This window comes from Salmo salar, chromosome ssa23 (genome assembly GCF_905237065.1).
Source record: "Salmo salar chromosome ssa23, Ssal_v3.1, whole genome shotgun sequence".
Taxonomy (NCBI): Eukaryota; Metazoa; Chordata; class Actinopteri; order Salmoniformes; family Salmonidae; genus Salmo; species Salmo salar.
The window spans coordinates 49,225,211-49,245,991 of record NC_059464.1 but is presented as its reverse complement, the minus strand read 5'-3'; the positions used below and the strand labels follow the sequence as shown (position 1 = coordinate 49,245,991).

General features: G+C 41.2%; 1 protein-coding gene across 2 annotated transcripts in view; it reads left to right on the top strand.

Moving 5' to 3' along the window:
* Nucleotides 1–5,668: 5,668 nt before the first annotated feature.
* The window catches only part of smad6b (SMAD family member 6b), a 54,643-nt gene continuing 39,530 nt past the window's right edge, over nt 5,669–20,781 (top strand). Inside the window, exon 1 of one of the 2 annotated variants that reach the window (XM_045706129.1) lies at nt 5,669–7,256. In XM_045706129.1, coding sequence (XP_045562085.1) covers nt 6,422–7,256 — 835 coding nt within the window. In that variant the 5' untranslated portion in view covers nt 5,669–6,421. The remainder of the gene's footprint in view (nt 7,257–20,781) is intronic. The other variant, XM_014170422.2, reaches the window with a different exon arrangement.

Genomic DNA, 20,781 nt, shown 5'->3' with positions numbered 1-20,781 from the left:
TACCTAGGTGTCTGGTGAGACTGTAAACTCTCCTTCCAGACTCACATTAAACATCTCCAATCCAAAGTTAAATCTAGAATTGGCTTCCTATTTCGCAACAAAGCATCCTTCACTCATGCTGCCAAACATACCCTCGTAAAACTGACCATCCTACCGATCCTCGACTTCGGTGATGTCATCTATAAAATAGCCTCCAACACTCTACTCAGCAAATTGGATGTAGTCTATCACAGTGCCATCCGTTTTGTCAGCAAAGCCCCATATACTACCCATCACTGTGACCTGTACGCTCTCGTTGGCTGGTCCTCACTTCATACTCGTCGCCAAACCCACTGGCTACAGGTCATCTTCAAGTCTCTGCTAGGTAAAGTCCCGCCTTATCTCAGCTTGCTGGTCACCATAGCAGCACCCACCCGTAGCACGCGCTCCAGCAGGTGTATTTCACTGATCACCCCCAGGGTCAATTCCTCCTTTGGCCGCCTTTCCTTCCAGTTCTCTGCTGCCAATGACTGGAACGAACTGCAAAAATCTCTAAAACTGGAAACACTTATCTCCCTCACTAGCTTTAAGCACCAGCTGTCAGAGCAGCTCACAGATCACTGCACCTGTACATAGCCCATCTATAATTTAGCCCAAACAACTACCTCTTCCCCTACTGTATTTATTTATTTATTTATTTATTTTGCTCCCTTGCACCCAAGTATTTCTATTTTTACTTTGAACTTTCTTCCACTACAAATCTACCATTCCAGTGTTTTACTTGCTATATTGTATTTACTTTGCCACCATGGCCTATTTATTGCCTTTACCTCCCTTATCTCACCTCATTTGCTCACATTGTATATAGACTTGTTTTTCTACTGTATTATTGACTGTATGTTTGTTTTACTCCATGTGTAACTCTGTGTTGTTGAGTCATACTGCTTTGCTTTATCTTGGCCAGGTCGCAGTTGCAAATGAGAACTTGTTCTCAACTTGCCTACCTGGTTAAACAAAGGTATACTATAGACCTTCTATAACCACCTTCTATAACCACCTTCTATAACCACCTTCTATAACCACCTTCTATAACCAGACCATTCATGTTACTACACTATAGACCTTCTATAACCACCTTCTATAACCACCTTCTATAACCACCTTCTATAACCAGACCATTCATGTTACTACACTATAGACCTTCTATAACCACCTTCTATAACCACTTTCTATAACCACCTTCTATAACCAGGCCATTCATGTTACTACACTATAGACCTTCTATAACCACCTTCTATAACCACTTTCTATACCCACCTTCTATAACCACCTTCTATAACCACCTTCTATAACCAGACCATTCATGTTACTACACTATAGACCTTCTATAACCACCTTCTATAACCACCTTCTATAACCACCTTCTATAACCAGGCCATTCTGTACTGACCTTCTATAACCACCTTCTATAACCACCTTCTATAACCACCTTCTATAACCAGACCATTCATGTTACTATACTATAGACCTTCTATAACCACCTTCTATAACCACCTTCTATAACCACCTTCTATAACCACCTTCTATAACCACCTTCTATAACCACCTTCTATAACCAGGCCATTCATGTTACTACACTATAGACCTTCTATAACCACCTTCTATAACCACCTTCTATAACCACCTTCTATAACCACCTTCTATAACCACCTTCTATAATCACCTTCTATAACCACCTTCTATAACCACCTTCTATAACGACCTTCTATAACCACCTTCTATAATCACCTTCTATAACCACCTTCTATAACCACCTTCTATAACCAGGCCATTCATTTACCCTACCTTCTATAACCACCTTCTATAACCACCTTCTATAACCACCTTCTATAACCACCTTCTATAACCAGGCCATTCACGTATACACACTGTGTAGAACACAGTGAAAGGGCATATAGGCCTACTGTAGGAAGCATATGGCTAGAGTTGTCTATAACCCTGTCTTGTCTCTAGCCTATAGCAGCCTGTCTTGTCTCGAGCCTGTCTTGTCTCGAGCCTATAGCAGCCTGTCTTGTCTCGAGCCTATAGCAGCCTGTCTTGTCTCGAGCCTATAGCAGCCTGTCTTGTCTCTAGCCTATAGCAGCCTGTCTTGTCTCTAGCCTATAGCAGCCTGTCTTGTCTCTAGCCTATAGCAGCCTGTCTTGTCTCTAGCCTATAGCAGCCTGTCTTGTCTCTAGCCTATAGCAGCCTGTCTTGTCTCGAGCCTATAGCAGCCTGTCTTGTCTCTAGCCTACAGCAGCCTGTCTTGTCTCGAGCCTATAGCAGCCTGTCTTGTCTCTAGCCTACAGCAGCCTGTCTTGTCTCCAGCCTATAGCAGCCTGTCTTGTCTCCAGCCTATAGCAGCCTGTCTTGTCTCTAGCCTATAGCAGCCTGTCTTGTCTCTAGCCTATAGCAGCCTGTCTTGTCTCTAGCCTATAGCAGCCTGTCTTGTCTCTAGCCTATAGCAGCCTGTCTTGTCTCTAGCCTATTGCAGCCTGTCTTGTCTCTAGCCTATAGCAGCCTGTCTTGTCTCCAGCCTATAGCAGCCTGTCTTGTCTCCAGCCTATAGCAGCCTGTCTTGTCTCTAGCCTATAGCAGCCTGTCTTGTCTCTAGCCTATAGCAGCCTGTCTTGTCTCTAGCCTATAGCAGCCTGTCTTGTCTCCAGCCTATAGCAGCCTGTCTTGTCTCTAGCCTATTGCAGCCTGTCTTGTCTCTAGCCTATAGCAGCCTGTCTTGTCTCTAGCCTATAGCAGCCTGTCTTGTCTCAAGCCTATAGCAGCCTGTCTTGTCTCTAGCCTACAGCAGCCTGTCTTGTCTCTAGCCTATAGCAGCCTGTCTTGTCTCGAGCCTATAGCAGCCTGTCTTGTCTCGAGCCTATAGCAGCCTGTCTTGTCTCTAGCCTATTGCAGCCTGTCTTGTCTCCTGCCTATAGCAGCCTGCCTGTTAGACGTGCTTGGAATTCACACCCAAATGAGGGGCCCCTCTGCGTCATAGTATGGAATGTATGGCATTCCCGCTCCACTGAAAATAAATGTATTGTGGAGAGAGGGAGAGAGAGAGAGAGAGAGAGAGAGAGAGAGAGAGAGAGAGAGAGAGAGAGAGAGAGAGAGAGAGAGAGAGAGAGAGAGAGAGAGAGAGAGAGAGAGAGAGAGAGAGAGAGAGAGACAGAGAGAGAGAGAGAGACAGAGACAGAGAGAGAGACAGAGACAGAGACAGAGAGAGAGACAGAGAGAGAGAATAACAGATGAGGTCTGTAGGAGCTAGATGTGGTCAGCATGGCAGGCAACATGCTTCAACAGATCTCTGTATAGATTATCAAAGAGCAGTATTTTAATGTATATATTATTAAAGTACAGTGTTTTAATGTATATATTATTAAAGCGCAGTGTTTTCCTAAACATTTAAGGCTGAAACAACATTATTGCATCTATTTATTTATGAATTTGGTGATTTGTTGGTATTTTGATCCTTTAAATAGTCCTTTAACAGCTTTAGAAGCATCTACAAACTTTGTGTGTCCACCCACAGAGGACAGTCTGGCCCATTACCTTTTACTGTGCCATGAACACAACCAGTCATGATGTTTTCATCTGACTATCAAACAAATCAATTCAGAAAGTAGGTTACCTTCACACGTTCATCCAAAATTATTCCAGCATCTGAACAGTGCACTTGTACACCCCTGCCACATTTCCTTCAATTTCCAAGAGGCTGAAACGAGAAGGCATCCGAGTGAGAAACACAACACCCCTCTGTCTTACTACAGTATATGTAGCCCATGTATCTTATGACACGGGGCGGCAGGGTAGCCTAGAGGTTAGAGCATTGGACTAGTAACCGAAAGGTTGCAAGATCGAATCTCCGAGCTGACAAGGTACAAAAATCTGTTGTTCTGCCCCATGAACAAGGCAGTTAACCCCACTGTTCCCTGGTAGGCCGTCATTATAAATAAGAATTTGTTCTTAACTGACTTGCCGAGTTAAAGGTAAAAAATAAACATTATATTTTAATGCCAGACAGCGTTGCCTCGACGATAACGCCAGTATTATCAGTAGCGCCTGTCTTTCTACTAAATAAATGCCTATTCGGTCTAAGGACCCAGAGCTGAGTTTCTACTCCGCTAAAATATGGAATTGTTTTGACATGGTCATACCAAGGTTAATTTAGCGATTTGAGTTTGAATTTTAGGACTCTTGTGGATATACAGTTGAAGTCGGAAGTTTACATACACCTTAGCCAAATACATTTAAACTCAGTTTTTCACAATTCCTGACATTTAATCCTAGTAAAAAACTCCCTGTCTTAGGTCAATTTAGGATCACCACTTTATTTTAAGAATGTGAAATGTCAGAATAATAGTAGAGAGAATGATTTATTTCAGCTTTTATTTCTTTCATCACATTCCCAGTGGGTCAGAAGTTTACATACACTCAATTAGTATTTGGTAGCATTGCCTTTTAATTGTTTAACTTGGGTCAAACGTTTCAGGTAGCCTTCCACAATAAGTTGGGTGAATTTTGGCCCATTCCTCCTGACAGAGCTGGTGTAACTGAGTCAGGTTTGTAGGCCTCCTTGCTCGCACACGCTTTTTCAGTTCTGCCCACAACTTTTCTATAGGATTGAGGTCAGGACTTTGTGATGGCCACTCCAATACCTTGACTTTGTTGTCCTTAAGCCATTTTGTCACAACTTTGGAAGTATGTTTGGGGTCATTGTCCATTTGGAAGACCCATTTGCGACCAAGCTTTATCTTCTTGACTGATGTCTTGAGATGTTGCTTCAATATATCCACATAGTTTTCCTTCCACATGATGCCATCTATTTTACATTTTCTTGAATAACTCAGTAGTCTGATTATTATACTTATGAATATGAATATATGAATATGAATTACTTTATAAGATGATTATTATACTTATGAATATATGAATATGAATTACTTTATAAGATGATTATTCATGATTTGTCTGACCAAATGATTGGCTGGTGCCTCCAACAAAGTTAGTGGCACCAGTGACACCATAGGAGAAATGAGTTGGCTACGCTCGCAGTGATGTGGGCAGTTTGTGGGATAAAATGCCAGGGCCGTATTCTTGTCCCAGTCCGCCCCTGGTTTAGGTGCACTGCTCTTCTTGGTTTTCATTGCACAATAATGGTATTTTGAGTTTTCTAAAAAAAAAAATAATAATTACAGTGTTGTTCTTTGCTTGTCACTAAGCACAATGTATCCTGTTGGCTTGTTGGTCAATTAAATGCAAGGGTTGAATAGTGTTCTTTCCGTCTTTGTTTTTATTTATTTTATTGTTATATATTTTCAAATAGTTCTCAATTGTTGTCAGCAGTGCAGATAAGATATAGTAGACTAGAGAGTAAAGTTAAAGTAGTAACGGGATGTTACGCCTTTAAGACTTGAGAAACTTGAAACCTTGTTTGCGCAACAATCAGTACAGCTCACAGCCGCCAATGAGTCTAGACTGACACGTGGTGGTAGGCAGCCAATGGCTCCATCGCTCTCATCGGAGTCCCCCGTGTGTGTGTGTGTGTGTGTGTGTGTGTGTGTGTGTGTGTGTGTGTGTGTGTGTGTGTGTGTGTGTGTGTGTGTGTGTGTGTGTGTGTGTGTGTGTGTGTGTGTGTGTGTGTTAGAGAGCGAGGGAGAGAGAGAAAAAAAAGAAGAGAGAAACGGAGAAAGAAAGAAAGAAAGAGAGAGAGAGAGAGAGAGATCTCAGCAGTTCAGTTTGACTAGTTAGCTGGTAGTCAACCCGGAACGAGGAGTACTCCGTTTGGAATTGATCTAGCTTGGATATTTTTGGATTGTAACAACAAAAAACAACAACAAAAAAAAAAGGAGTGTGCGACTATCGGGAGGTTGTGATCTGGACAACCGGGATCTGGATTTATAAATGGTTTTTAATGTATTTCTTTGTGATTTAAATCAGTTGTAAGGGTCTTATTCACGTTGTTCTCTCCGTGCCGGGTTAGAAGAGAGGAGATGTGAAGTCCAAAGTCCGAAACTATTATGAGTGTGTAAAGCGTTTTAGGGCTCCTTCTCTCTCGCCGTTCGCTTTTTATATTCAATTCTACATTTACTTAGTTCCCGTGTAGCTATAGTCTACTGTCATGATATTATCATGTGTGTAAAACATTTGTTTAACCCTTCAGAGGCGTAGTGAACATAACAGTTCTGCATATTATTGACTACATTCCCAGTATGAATGAATTTTGATTTCTCTATGTCCAATTTAATCTTGTTGTCCAGTCGGCTGTGCATGCTCTGCACGGCGCTCCACCAACGTTAATGTCCTACAAAACTACATTCAAAGTAGCTGTAAACGGTCCCTTTGGTGACCCGAAACAAGAGTAACCTAGAGGAGAAAACTCACATCTAGATTTTTAAATTGTCGTATGTTCAGGACGAAACGCTCAGGTCTTGTGCGGCGACTCTGGAGAAGCCGTTTGATTCCACATAGTGAAGGGGGACATGGTGAATATAATGGCCCAAGTAGAGAGGGAAGTCCTAGAGACGATCTCTTCACAACCTGCTACAACCCGGAGAGATTTCCCAAAACGGATCTCCGACCGATAACGGCAAGCGGGTCACCTGCAGGGGATTTAGGTGGAGGATGTGGCTTCAACTCGGCGGAGAGTTGCAGCAGCGGTTGGGACCAACATGGGGGTGCTATGTCGGTGACTGTGTGTGTCCCGGGGCCGGAGCCGGGGCCGGGGAAGGGTAACCCTCAGGCAGTGCAGGACAACGAATGCAGGACGGTGACGTGTTGTTTATTTAAAGACCGGGACCACTGTGAAGTTGAACCCATTGCCCCTGGGAGGGAACCGTTACAAGACTCCTGTCAATTTGTTTTGAGGAAACACGTCGGTGGAACTCGGGACAACGGTTCTCCAGAAACGAATCCGCGCACCGTACTGGAGCAAGAACTAAAAACCGCAACATATTCTCTGTTGAAATGTCTAAAAGAAAAAACCCTGGATACTTTATTGGAGGCGGTAGAGTCCAGAGAAGGGACGTGGAGCGATTGTGTGATGGTATCCCAGACAGAGATGAGTTTGGGTGGACATACGGCCATATCTCCGCCGCTACTGCTGTGTAAACTCTACCGTTGGTCGGACCTCCAGCACACCGCCCAGCTCAAGCCGCTCTGTGAGTGCAGGAGTTTCGGGACTCTGGACGGTACCGTGGTATGCTGCAACCCCTATCACTACAGCCGGCTCTGCAGCGTAGGTAGGAGTGCACCTGCTCTGTCAAACACACACACACACACACACACACACACACACACACACACACACACACACACACACACACACACACACACACACACACACACAGTTATAGGACAAAACAGGTATCGGCAGTGGTCTAGTTGTTCCTGGAGAAGTGGGTATATTTTCATTTTGCCAAACATTTCTCAGGAAAGACGAACCTGTGCGAAATATTTAAGAGTTTTCCTATAGTTATTTTCTTCTTCTTCAGGTTTTCACTCTCAAAATCACCCTTTTAAAAAAAATATATATATATATATATACCACACAAATTAGATGTTTTTAAGTCCACAACAATGCTTAAATTACATCACCAGAACATGTTTTGAGTTCTGGGAAAAATGGAAACCAATATTTGTTGTTTTTGGTTGAGTTGTGAAGTCTTGGTTGAATCTTTCCATTGCGCAGTTCAGTTAACATGAGCTGTTTAAATAAAACATTTCTTAAGGCTTTCTCAAAATACTTTACCAATTAAATGTTGACCGCAAAGTAGGCCTTTCTATCAATTTGTACTGTAGGCCTACATTGTACAGTACAGGAATACAACTGGCTAAACAGTCTCTTGCTTCGAAATAAACTTTTTCAAATACCTGATTTGGTTAAGTTTTATACATGAAACTTCTTTCCTATCGGCTACCGATGTCGTTCAATTCTGTGAGCTGTTCAATGCCACAACCAGTTCAGAGCTGAGCACCCAGTCCCAGTCCCAAGTCCCAGTCCCAGTCCCAGTCCCCAGTCCCCAGTCCCCAGTCCCCAGTCCCCAGTTCCAGTCCCAAGTCGCAGTCCCAGTCCCCAGTCCCCAGTCCCCAGTCCCCAGTTCCAGTCCCCAGTTCCAGTCCCCAGTTCCAGTCCCAGTCCCCAGTTCCAGTCCCCAGTCCCAGTCCCAGTCCCCAGTCCCCAGTCCCCAGTCCCAGTCCCCAGTCCCCAGTCCCCAGTCCCAGTCCCAGTCCCCAGTCCCCAGTTCCAGTCCCAAGTTCCAGTCCCAAGTCCCAGTCCCAGTCCCAGTCCCCAGTCCCCAGTTCCAGTTCCAGCCATAAGCGACATTTATCTCCACCCCATGGCAAAATATGAAGAATTGCAGAAAACTTTATTTAAAGCGCCAGTGCTGCCGTTTTTTTTTTTTTATCTCAATATCAAATCATTTCTGGGTAATAATTAAGTTCCTTACTGTGATTATTTGTAAGTCGCTCTGGATAAGAGCGTCTGCTAAATGACTTAAATGTAAATGTAATTATTTAAATTAAAATGGTCAAAAACATAAAAAAAAAATAATAATAGCTTCTTAGCAAAGAGCAAATTTCTCGAGCAAGAATTTTTACAAGTTCTGTCTGGGAGAGGTCTGAGGAGGGAGGGTAAAAACGGAAAACTAGCTTTCATTGGCAGAGAGGTTTGGAGAACTCTCTTATTTATTGGTCTATTAACTCATTTACCACCTGGTGATCTAACCATATGCCTTTTAATACTGCAACATGTTCTCTATGCCCCATGGCGAAATGTGTAGAAATGTAGGAAATTAACTTTCAAACGTAAAATCTTCTCTCCACAATCAAGAGAGGGGCGAATTATGGGGGCTCTGTCGGGGCACTTGCTGCACGATATTCCACCACAAACTAGGCTATGTGTGTGAATATATTTCACATGCTTTGCGATTTGTGTAGGCTACTTTGTGTACGATTTCTCTATTGTACTGCGTAACTGATAGGTCTAATATCTCCATAACACTACCATACACATCAGTAGGGATTAAGAAGTGAGTATACAATAGCGAGACTATTCGCAAGGACAAACGGTACGGGAAGATGCCAAGTCTAGGTTCAAAAGGCTTCTTTAACAGCTTCTACCCCCCCCCACAAGACATAAGACTCCTGAACATCAAATGGCTACCCAGACTATTTTCATTACCTCCCCCCCACCCCTCTCTCCCCCTCTTTTCCCCCCTCTCCCCCTCTTTACATCACTGCTACTCTCTGTTGTTGTCATCTATGCATAGTCACTTTAATAACTCTACCTACATGTACATATTACCTCAACTAACCGGTACCCCCTGTATATAGCCTCCACATTGACTCTGTACCGGTACCCCCTGTATATAGCCTCCACATTGACTCTGTACCGGTACCCCCTGTATATAGCCTCCACATTGACTCTGTACCGGTGCCCCCTGTATATAGCCTCCACATTGACTCTGTACCGGTACCCCCTGTATATAGCCTCCACATTGACTCTGTACCGGTACCCCCTGTATATAGCCTCCACATTGACTCTGTACCGGTACCCCCTGTATATAGCCTCCACATTGACTCTGTACCGTAACACCCTGTATATAGCCTCCACATTGACTCTGTACCGTAACACCCTGTATATAGCCTCCACATTGACTCTGTACCGGTACCCCCTGTATATAGCCTCCACATTGACTCTGTACCGGTACCCCCCCTGTATATAGCCTCCACATTGACTCTGTACCGGTACCCCCTGTATATAGCCTCCACATTGACTCTGTACCGGTACCCCCCCTGTATATAGCCTCCACATTGACTCTGTACCGGTACCCCCTGTATATAGCCTCCACATTGACTCTGTACCGGTGCCCCCTGTATATAGCCTCCACATTGACTCTGTACCGTAACACCCTGTATATAGCCTCCACATTGACTCTGTACCGGTACGCCCTGTATATAGCCTCCACATTGACTCTGTACCGGTACCCCCTGTATATAGCCTCCACATTGACTTTGTACCGGTTCCCCCTGTATATAGCCTCCACATTGACTCTGTACCGTAACACCCTGTATATAGCCTCCACATTGACTCTGTACCGTAACACCCTGTATATAGCCTCCACATTGACTCTGTACCGGTACCCCCCTGTATATAGCCTCCACATTGACTCTGTACCGGTACCCCCTGTATATAGCCTCCACATTGACTCTGTACCGTGTGCCCCCCTGTATATAGCCTCCACATTGACTCTGTACCGTAACACCCTGTATATAGCCTCCACATTGACTCTGTACCGGTACCCCCTGTATATAGCCTCCACATTGACTCTGTACCGGTACCCCCTGTATATAGCCTCCACATTGACTCTGTACCGGTGCCCCCTGTATATAGCCTCCACATTGACTCTGTACCGGTGCCCCCTGTATATAGCCTCCACATTGACTCTGTACCGTAACACCCTGTATATAGCCGCCACATTGACTCTGTACTGGTACCCCCTGTATATAGCCTCCACATTGACTCTGTACCGGTACCCCCTGTATATAGCCTCCACATTGACTCTGTACCGGTACCCCCCTGTATATAGCCTCCACATTGACTCTGTACCGGTACCCCCTGTATATAGCCTCCACATTGACTCTGTACCGGTACCCCCCCTGTATATAGCCTCCACATTGACTCTGTACCGGTACCCCCTGTATATAGCCTCCACATTGACTCTGTACCGGTACCCCCCTGTATATAGCCTCCACATTGACTCTGTACCGGTACCCCCTGTATATAGCCTCCACATTGACTCTGTACCGGTGCCCCCTGTATATAGCCTCCACATTGACTCTGTACCGTAACACCCTGTATATAGCCTCCACATTGACTCTGTACCGGTACCCCCTGTATATAGCCTCCACATTGACTCTGTACCGGTACCCCCTGTATATAGCCTCCACATTGACTTTGTACCGGTGCCCCCTGTATATAGCCTCCACATTGACTCTGTACCGTAACACCCTGTATATAGCCTCCACATTGACTCTGTACCGTAACACCCTGTATATAGCCTCCACATTGACTCTGTACCGGTACCCCCTGTATATAGCCTCCACATTGACTCTGTACCGGTACCCCCTGTATATAGCCTCCACATTGACTCTGTACCGGTGCCCCCTGTATATAGCCTCCACATTGACTCTGTACCGTAACACCCTGTATATAGCCTCCACATTGACTCTGTACCGGTACCCCCTGTATATAGCCTCCACATTGACTCTGTACCAGTACCCCCTGTATATAGCCTCCACATTGACTCTGTACCGGTGCCCCCTGTATATAGCCTCCACATTGACTCTGTACCGGTGCCCCCTGTATATAGCCTCCACATTGACTCTGCACCGTAACACCCTGTATATAGCCTCCACATTGACTCTGTACCGGTACCCCCCTGTATATAGCCTCCACATTGACTCTGTACCGGTACCCCCTGTATATAGCCTCCACATTGACTCTGTACCGGTACCCCCCTGTATATAGCCTCCACATTGACTCTGTACCGGTGCCCCCTGTATATAGCCTCCACATTGACTCTGTACCGGTGCCCCCTGTATATAGCCTCCACATTGACTCTGTACCGGTACCCCCTGTATATAGCCTCCACATTGACTCTGTATCGGTACCCCCTGTATATAGCCTCCACACTGACTCTGTACCGGTACCTCCTGTATATAGCCTCCACATTGACTCTGTACCGGTACGCCCTGTATATAGCCTCCACATTGACTCTGTACCGGTACCCCCTGTATATAGCCTCCACATTGACTCTGTAATGGTACCCCCTGTATATAGCCTCCACATTGACTCTGTAATGGTACCCCCTGTATATAGCCTCCACATTGACTCTGTAATGGTACCCCCCTGTATATAGCCTCCACATTGACTCTGTAATGGTACCCCCCTGTATATAGCCTCCACATTGACTCTGTACCGGTACCCCCTGTATATAGCCTCCACATTGACTCTGTACCGTAACACCCTGTATATAGCCTCCACATTGACTCTGTACCGGTACCCCCTGTATATAGTCTCCACATTGACTCTGTACTATACGCAATGACCACTGAAAAACAGCCCCCACTATAGAACAACACAGTTATATAACAACACAGTTAAAGAACAACACAGTTATAGAAAAACACAGTTAAAGGACAACACAGTTATAGAACAACACAGTTATATAACAACACAGTTATATAACAACACAGTTAAAGGACAACACAGTTATAGAACAACACAGTTATAGAACAACACAGTTATCAGACAACACAGGTATCAGACAACACAGTTATGGAACAACACAGTTATAGAACAACACAGTTATAGAACAACACAGTTATGGAACAACACAGTAATAGAACAACACAGTTATCAGACAACACAGTTATGGAACAACACAGTTATAGAACAACACAGTAATAGAACAACACAGTTATAGAACAACACAGTTATATAACAACACAGTTAAAGGACAACACAGTTAAAGGACAACACAGTTATAGAACAACACAGTAATAGAACAACACAGTTATAGAACAACACAGTTATCAGACAACACAGTTATAGAACAACACAGTTATATAACAACACAGTTATGGAACACCACAGTTATAGAACAACACAGTTATAGAACAACACAGTTATAGAACAACACAGTTATCAGACAACACAGTTGTAGAACAACACAGTTATAGAACAACACAGTTATCAGACAACACAGTTATAGAACAACACAGTTATATAACAACACAGTTATGGAACAACACAGTTATAGAACAACACAGTTATAGAACAACACAGTTATAGAACAACACAGTTATCAGACAACACAGTTATAGAACAACACAGTTATATAACAACACAGTTATGGAACAACACAGTTATATAACAACACAGTTATGGAACAACACAGTTATGGAACAACACAGTTATATAACAACACAGTTATGGAACAACACAGTTATGGAACAACACAGTTAAAGGACAACACAGTTATAGAACAACACAGGTAGGACCAGACAATCTATTGTATTCGTGCTCGGGAAACTTAATTTCATATAATTTGTTGTAAGAAGATTTAAATGTATATTTTTGTCACTCATTGAAAGTACTACTTTATTTATTCTTCTGTTCTGGTCAGAGTTTCCTTTGGATCGCTGAAGCTTAAGGCTACAATCCTTAGTTGCTACATACATTTTTTTTTTTTAATGATCAATAAATTAAATGTACCCATTGATTGTTGAAGAATATAATTTATAAATAAGCTCATGAGCTCAGTTCAGCCGTTGTTCTCCATCAGAACACAATATATAAGCTTGTTTTACTCCAATGTTGGTAAACAATGTAAATGTAAACCAATAAGAGAGTTCTAACCCTCTCTGCCAATAAAAGCGTGTTTTCCGTTTTTACCCTCCCTCCTCAGACCTCTCCCAGACAGAACTTGTAAAAATCTTGTTTGAGAAATTTGCTCTTTGCTAACCTCTTACATCTAGATGTTCCGCTAGCGGAACGCCTCACCAATATCCAATGGTAGAGCGTGGCGCGAATTACAAATACCTCAAAAATCCCAAAACTTCAATTTTTCAAACATATGACTATTTTACACCATTTTAAAGACAAGACTCTCGTTAATCTAACCACATTGTCCGATTTCAAAAAGGCTTTACAGCGAAAGCAAAACATTAGATTATGTCAGGAGAGTAGCCAGCCAGAAATAATCACACACCCATTTTTCAAGCTAGCATATAATGTCACAAAAACCAAAACCACAGCTAAATGCAGCACTAACCTTTGATGATCTTCATCAGATGACACTCCTAGGACATTATGTTATACAATACATGCATGTTTTGTTCAATCAAGTTCATATTTATATCAAAAACCAGCTTTTTACATTAGCATGTGACATTCAGAACTAGCATACCCACCGAAAACTTCCGGTGAATTTAATAAATTACTCACGATAAACGTTCACAAAAAACATAACAATTATTTTAAGAATTATAGATACAGAACTCCTTTATGCAATCGCGGTGTCCGATTTTAAAATAGCTTTTCGGTGAAAGCACATTTTGCAATATTCTGAGTAGATAGCCCGGCCATCATGGCTAGCTATTTTGACACCCACCAAGTTTGGCACTCACCAAACTCAGATTTACTATAAGAAAAATTGGATTACCTTTGCTGTTCTTCGTCAGAATGCACTCCCAGGACTTCTACTTCAACACCCAATGTTGTTTTGGTTCCAAATAATCCATAGTCATATCCAAATAGCGGCGTTTTGTTCTTGCGTTCAAGACACTATCCGAAGGGTGACGCACTGGCGCGTATCGTGACAAAAAAAATCGAAATATTCCATTACCGTACTTCGAAGCGTGTCAAACGCTGTTTAAAATACATTTTTATGCGATTTTTCTCGTAAAATAGCGATAATATTCCAACCGGGAGACGTTGTATCCGTTCAAACACTGAAAATAGAAAATGGAGTCGTCACATGCACGCGCGCACCAGTGTCATTGTTCTCAGAACGACCACTTTCCAAAACCCCTACTGTTTTTCGCCCATGGACTGCAGAGTTATCATTCCCCGTTCTGGCGCCTTCTGAGAGCCAATGGGAGCCTTAGAAAATGTCACGTCACAGCAGAGATCCTGTATTTTCGATAAAGAGGCTATAGAAGGACAAGAAATGGTCAGACGGGGCACTTCCCATATAGAATCTTCTCAGGTTTTGGCCTGCCATATGAGTTCTGTTATACTCACAGACACCATTCAAACAGTTTTAGAAACTTTAGGGTGTTTTCTATCCAAATCAAATAATTATATGCATATTCTAGTTTCTGGGCAGGAGTAATAACCAGATTAAATCGGGTACGTTTTTTATCCGGCCGTTGAAAATACTGCCCCCTATCCTAAACAGCTATTTATTATATTTTTTTTTTACCATTTTAAATTAAATACTCACAGTAAGGAACCTAATTATTACCCAGAAATGGTTTGATATTGAGATAAAAATAAAAAAACGGCAGCACTGGCGCTTTAAATAAAGTTTTCTGCAATTCTTCATATTTTGCCATGGGGTGGAGATAAATGTCGCTTATGGCTGGAACTGGAACTGGGACTGGGACTGGAACTGGGACTGGGACTAGAACTGGGACTGGGACTGGGACTGGGACTGGAACTGGGACTGGGACTGGGGCTGGGACTGGGGCTAGGACTGGGACTGGGTGCTCAGCTCTGAACTGGTTGAGGCATTGAACAGCTCATGTATTGCCTCATAACATGGTTATAACTATAATGTTGATATCATGGATGGTCAGTCCTGTATAGCCTCATAACATGGTTATAACTATGTTGATATCATGGATGGTCAGTCCTGTATAGCCTCATAACATGGTTATAACTATAATGTTGATATCATGGATGGTCAGTCCTGTATAGCCTCATAACATGGTTATAACTATAATGTTGATAGCATGGATGGTCAGTCCCGTATAGCCTCATAACATGGTTATAACTATAATGTTGATATCATGGATGGTCAGTCCTGTATAGCCTCATAACATGGTTATAACTATGTTGATATCATGGATGGTCAGTCCTGTACAGCCTCATAACATGGTTATAACTATAATGTTGATATCATGGATGGTTAGTCCTGTATAGCTTCATAACATGGTTATAACTATAATGTTGATATCATGGATGGTCAGTCCTGTATAGCCTCATAACATGGTTATAACTATAATGTTGATATCATGGATGGTTAGTCCTGTATAGCTTCATAACATGGTTATAACTATAATGTTGATATCATGGATGGTCAGTCCCGTATAGCCTCATAACATGGTTATAACTATAATGTTGATATCATGGATGGTCAGTCCTGTATAGCCTCATAACATGGTTATAACTATAATGTTGATATCATGGATGGTCAGTCCTGTATAGCCTCATAACATGGTTATAACTATAATGTTGATATCATGGATGGTCAGTCCCGTATAGCCTCATAACATGGTTATAACTATAATGTTGATATCATGGACGGTCAGTCCTGTATAGCCTCATAACATGGTTATAACTATAATGTTGATATCATGGATGGTCAGTCCTGTATAGCCTCATAACATGGTTATAACTATAATGTTGATATCATGGATGGTCAGTCCTGTACAGCCTCATAACATGGTTATAACTATAATGTTGATATCGTGGACGGTCAGTCCTGTATAGCCTCATAACATGGTTATAACTATAATGTTGATATCATGGATGGTCAGTCCTGTATAGCCTCATAACATGGTTATAACTATAATGTTGATATCATGGACGGTCAGTCCCGTATAGCCTCATAACATGGTTATAACTATAATGTTGATATCATGGATGGTCAGTCCTGTATAGCCTCATAACATGGTTATAACTATGTTGATATCATGGATGGTCAGTCCTGTACAGCCTCATAACATGGTTATAACTATAATGTTGATATCATGGATGGTTAGTCCTGTATAGCTTCATAACATGGTTATAACTATAATGTTGATATCATGGATGGTCAGTCCTGTATAGCCTCATAACATGGTTATAACTATAATGTTGATATCATGGATGGTTAGTCCTGTATAGCTTCATAACATGGTTATAACTATAATGTTGATATCATGGATGGTCAGTCCCGTATAGCCTCATAACATGGTTATAACTATAATGTTGATATCATGGATGGTCAGTCCTGTATAGCCTCATAACATGGTTATAACTATAATGTTGATATCATGGATGGTCAGTCCTGTATAGCCTCATAACATGGTTATAACTATAATGTTGATATCATGGATGGTCAGTCCTGTATAGCCTCATAACATGGTTATAACTATAATGTTGATATCATGGATGGTCAGTCCCGTATAGCCTCATAACATGGTTATAACTATAATGTTGATATCATGGACGGTCAGTCCTGTATAGCCTCATAACATGGTTATAACTATAATGTTGATATCATGGATGGTCAGTCCTGTATAGCCTCATAACATGGTTATAACTATAATGTTGATATCATGGATGGTCAGTCCTGTATAGCCTCATAACATGGTTATAACTATAATGTTGATATCATGGATGGTCAGTCCTGTATAGCCTCATAACATGGTTATAACTATGTTGATATCATGGATGGTCAGTCCTGTACAGCCTCATAACATGGTTATAACTATAATGTTGATATCATGGATGGTTAGTCCTGTATAGCTTCATAACATGGTTATAACTATAATGTTGATATCATGGATGGTCAGTCCTGTATAGCCTCATAACATGGTTATAACTATAATGTTGATATCATGGATGGTTAGTCCTGTATAGCTTCATAACATGGTTATAACTATAATGTTGATATCATGGATGGTCAGTCCCGTATAGCCTCATAACATGGTTATAACTATAATGTTGATATCATGGATGGTCAGTCCTGTATAGCCTCATAACATGGTTATAACTATAATGTTGATATCATGGATGGTCAGTCCTGTATAGCCTCATAACATGGTTATAACTATAATGTTGATATCATGGACGGTCAGTCCTTGCATCCATATCTCTGTCTATTAATTTGAGAGTGTTTACATTTCTCCGGGCCCATCCCTAAAGCTTTGTTCCACAGCCGAGGCGGGTGGACCGATTTTTGTTATTGTGTTTCATTAAGGATTCTAGCGTTAAAGCCTGTCTTTCTCTGTCTGACCGTTTCCATGTACCACTAATCCTGTAATCCACATCTATGCTGTTTACAACCATGTTGGAAATCTCACTCTCTTTACGATGTTACAATGTAATGTAGTTGCAGATCGACCTACAGTAGGGTCTATGTGGCTAGTTGGTGAGGCCCCTTCTTTCCGTAACATTGATTAAATTGTTTCCTGGAAAGTTACCTTTTTTGGAAACAGGCTTCCAAGTAGGTACAGACGTAGTTAGGCACTGATGAGTAAAACAATTTATTTAGATAAATCGAAAATTACCTATTACCTACAGTAAATGAAGTTATTACCTACAGTAAATGTTAAGTTATTAACTACAGTAAATGTTAAGTTATTACCTACAGTAAATTAAGTTATTACCTACAGTAAATGAAGTTAGTACCTACAGTAAATGAAGTTATTGCCTACAGTACATTTTAAGTTATTACCTACAGTAAATGAAGTTATTACCTACGGTACATTTTAAGTTATTACCTACAGTAAATGAAGTTATTACCTACAGTAAATGAAGTTATTACCTACAGTAAATGAAGTTATTACCTACAGTAAATTAAGTTATTAACTACAGTAAATTAAGTTATTACCTACAGTAAATTTAGTTATTACCTACAGTAAATTAAGTTATTACCTACAGTAAATTAAGTTATTAACTACAGTAAATTAAGTTATTACCTACAGTAAATTTAGTTATTAACTACAGTAAATTAAGTTATTACCTACAGTAAATTAAGTTATTACCTACAGTAAATTAAGTTATTAACTACAGTAAATTAAGTTATTACCTACAGTAAATTAAGTTATTACCTACAGTAAATTAAGTTATTACCTACAGTAAATTTAGTTATTAACTACAGTAAATTAAGTTATTACCTACAGTAAATGAAGTTATTACCTACAGTAAATGAAGTTATTACCTACAGTAAATGAAGTTATTACCTACAGTAAATTAAGTTATTAACTACAGTAAATGAAGTTATTACCTACAGTAAATGAAGTTATTACCTACAGTAAATGAAGTTATTACCTACAGTAAATGAAGTTATTACCTACAGTAAATTTAGTTATTACCTACAGTAAATTAAGTTATTACCTACAGTAAATTTAGTTATTAACTACAGTAAATTAAGTTATTACCTACAGTAAATTAAGTTATTACCTACAGTAAATTAAGTTATTACCTACAGTAAATTAAGTTATTACCTACAGTAAATGAAGTTATTACCTACAGTAAATTTAGTTATTAACTACAGTAAATGAAGTTATTACCTACAGTAAATGAAGTTATTACCTACAGTAAATGAAGTTATTACCTACAGTAAATGAAGTTATTACCTACAGTAAATTAAGTTATTACCTACAGTAAATGAAGTTATTACCTACAGTAAATTAAGTTATTACCTACAGTAAATTTAGTTATTACCTACAGTAAATTTAGTTATTACCTACAGTAAATTTAGTTATTACCTACAGTAAATTTAGTTATTAACTACAGTAAATTAAGTTATTACCTACAGTAAATTAAGTTATTACCTACAGTAAATTAAGTTATTACCTACAGTAAATTTAGTTATTACCTACAGTAAATGAAGTTATTACCTACAGTAAATTTAGTTATTAACTACAGTAAATTTAGTTATTAACTACAGTAAATTAAGTTATTAAGAACCAACTTGTTATAAGGAAGGCCTTAAAGTTGAAGTTAGGTAGAGAGAGAGAGAGCGAGTGTGTGTGTGTGTGTGTGTGTGTGTGTGTGTGTGTGTGTGTGTGTGTGTAGGGGGGAGAGTTGTTGTTCATTACTAACCATTCTACATCAATCTATACCATTTTTATTTAAGATCTTTTTACATCAGCAGTTGTCACAAAGTGCTTATACAGAAACCCAGCCTAAATCTCAAGCAATGCAGAAGCAGAAGCACAGTGGCTAGGGACAAAATGGCAGTTCATTCACAAAGGTAAATTGATTAAGACTGTGGCTGTTTGTTTGATTGATTAGTTCATTGATCGTTGAGGTCACTGATATGACAAGGTTAAGAATAATCGTCTCAGTTCTCTCTCTCTCTGTGTGTGTGTGTGTGTGTGTGTGTGTGTGTGTGTGTGTGTGTGTGTGTGTGTCTGTGCAGTCTCTCTGTGTAGGTGTGTGTGTGTGTGTGTGTATGTGTGTCTCTGTGCAATCTCTCTGTGTGTGTGTGTGTGTGTGTGTGTGTGTGTGTGTGTGTGTGTGTGTGTGTGTGTGTGTGTGTGTGTGTGTGTGTGTGTGTGTGTGTGTGTGTGTGTGTGTGTGTGTGAGACAATGTTAGGGAGGCAGACGTCAGTCCTGTAATACTGTCAACAGCCCTGCTAGTACCTGTCCTGTAATACTGTCAACAGCCCTACTAGTACCTGTCCTGTAATACTGTCAACAGCCCTACTAGTACCTGTCCTGTAATACTGTCAACAGCCCTACTAGTACCTGTCCTGTAATATGGTCAACAGCCCTACTAGTACCTGTCCTGTAATACTGTCAACAGCCCTACTAGTACCTGTCCTGTAATACTGTCAACAGCCCTACTAGTACCTGTCCTGTAATACTGTCAACAGCCCTACTAGTACCTGTCCTGTAATGTGGTCAACAGCCCTACTAGTACCTGTCCTGTAATACTGTCAACAGCCCTACTAGTACCTGTCCTGTAATGTGGTCAACAGCCCTACTAGTACCTGTCCTGTAATACTGTCAACAGCCCTACTAGTACCTGTCCTGTAATACTGTCAACAGCCCTGCTAGTACCAGTCCTGTAATATGGTCAACAGCCCTACTAGTACCTGTCCTGTAATACTGTCAACAGCCCTACTAGTACCTGTCCTGTAATACTGTCAACAGCCCTGCTAGTACCAGTCCTGTAATATGGTCAACAGCCCTACTAGTACCTGTTTAATACTGTCAACAGCCCTACTAGTACCTGTCCTGTAATACTGTCATCA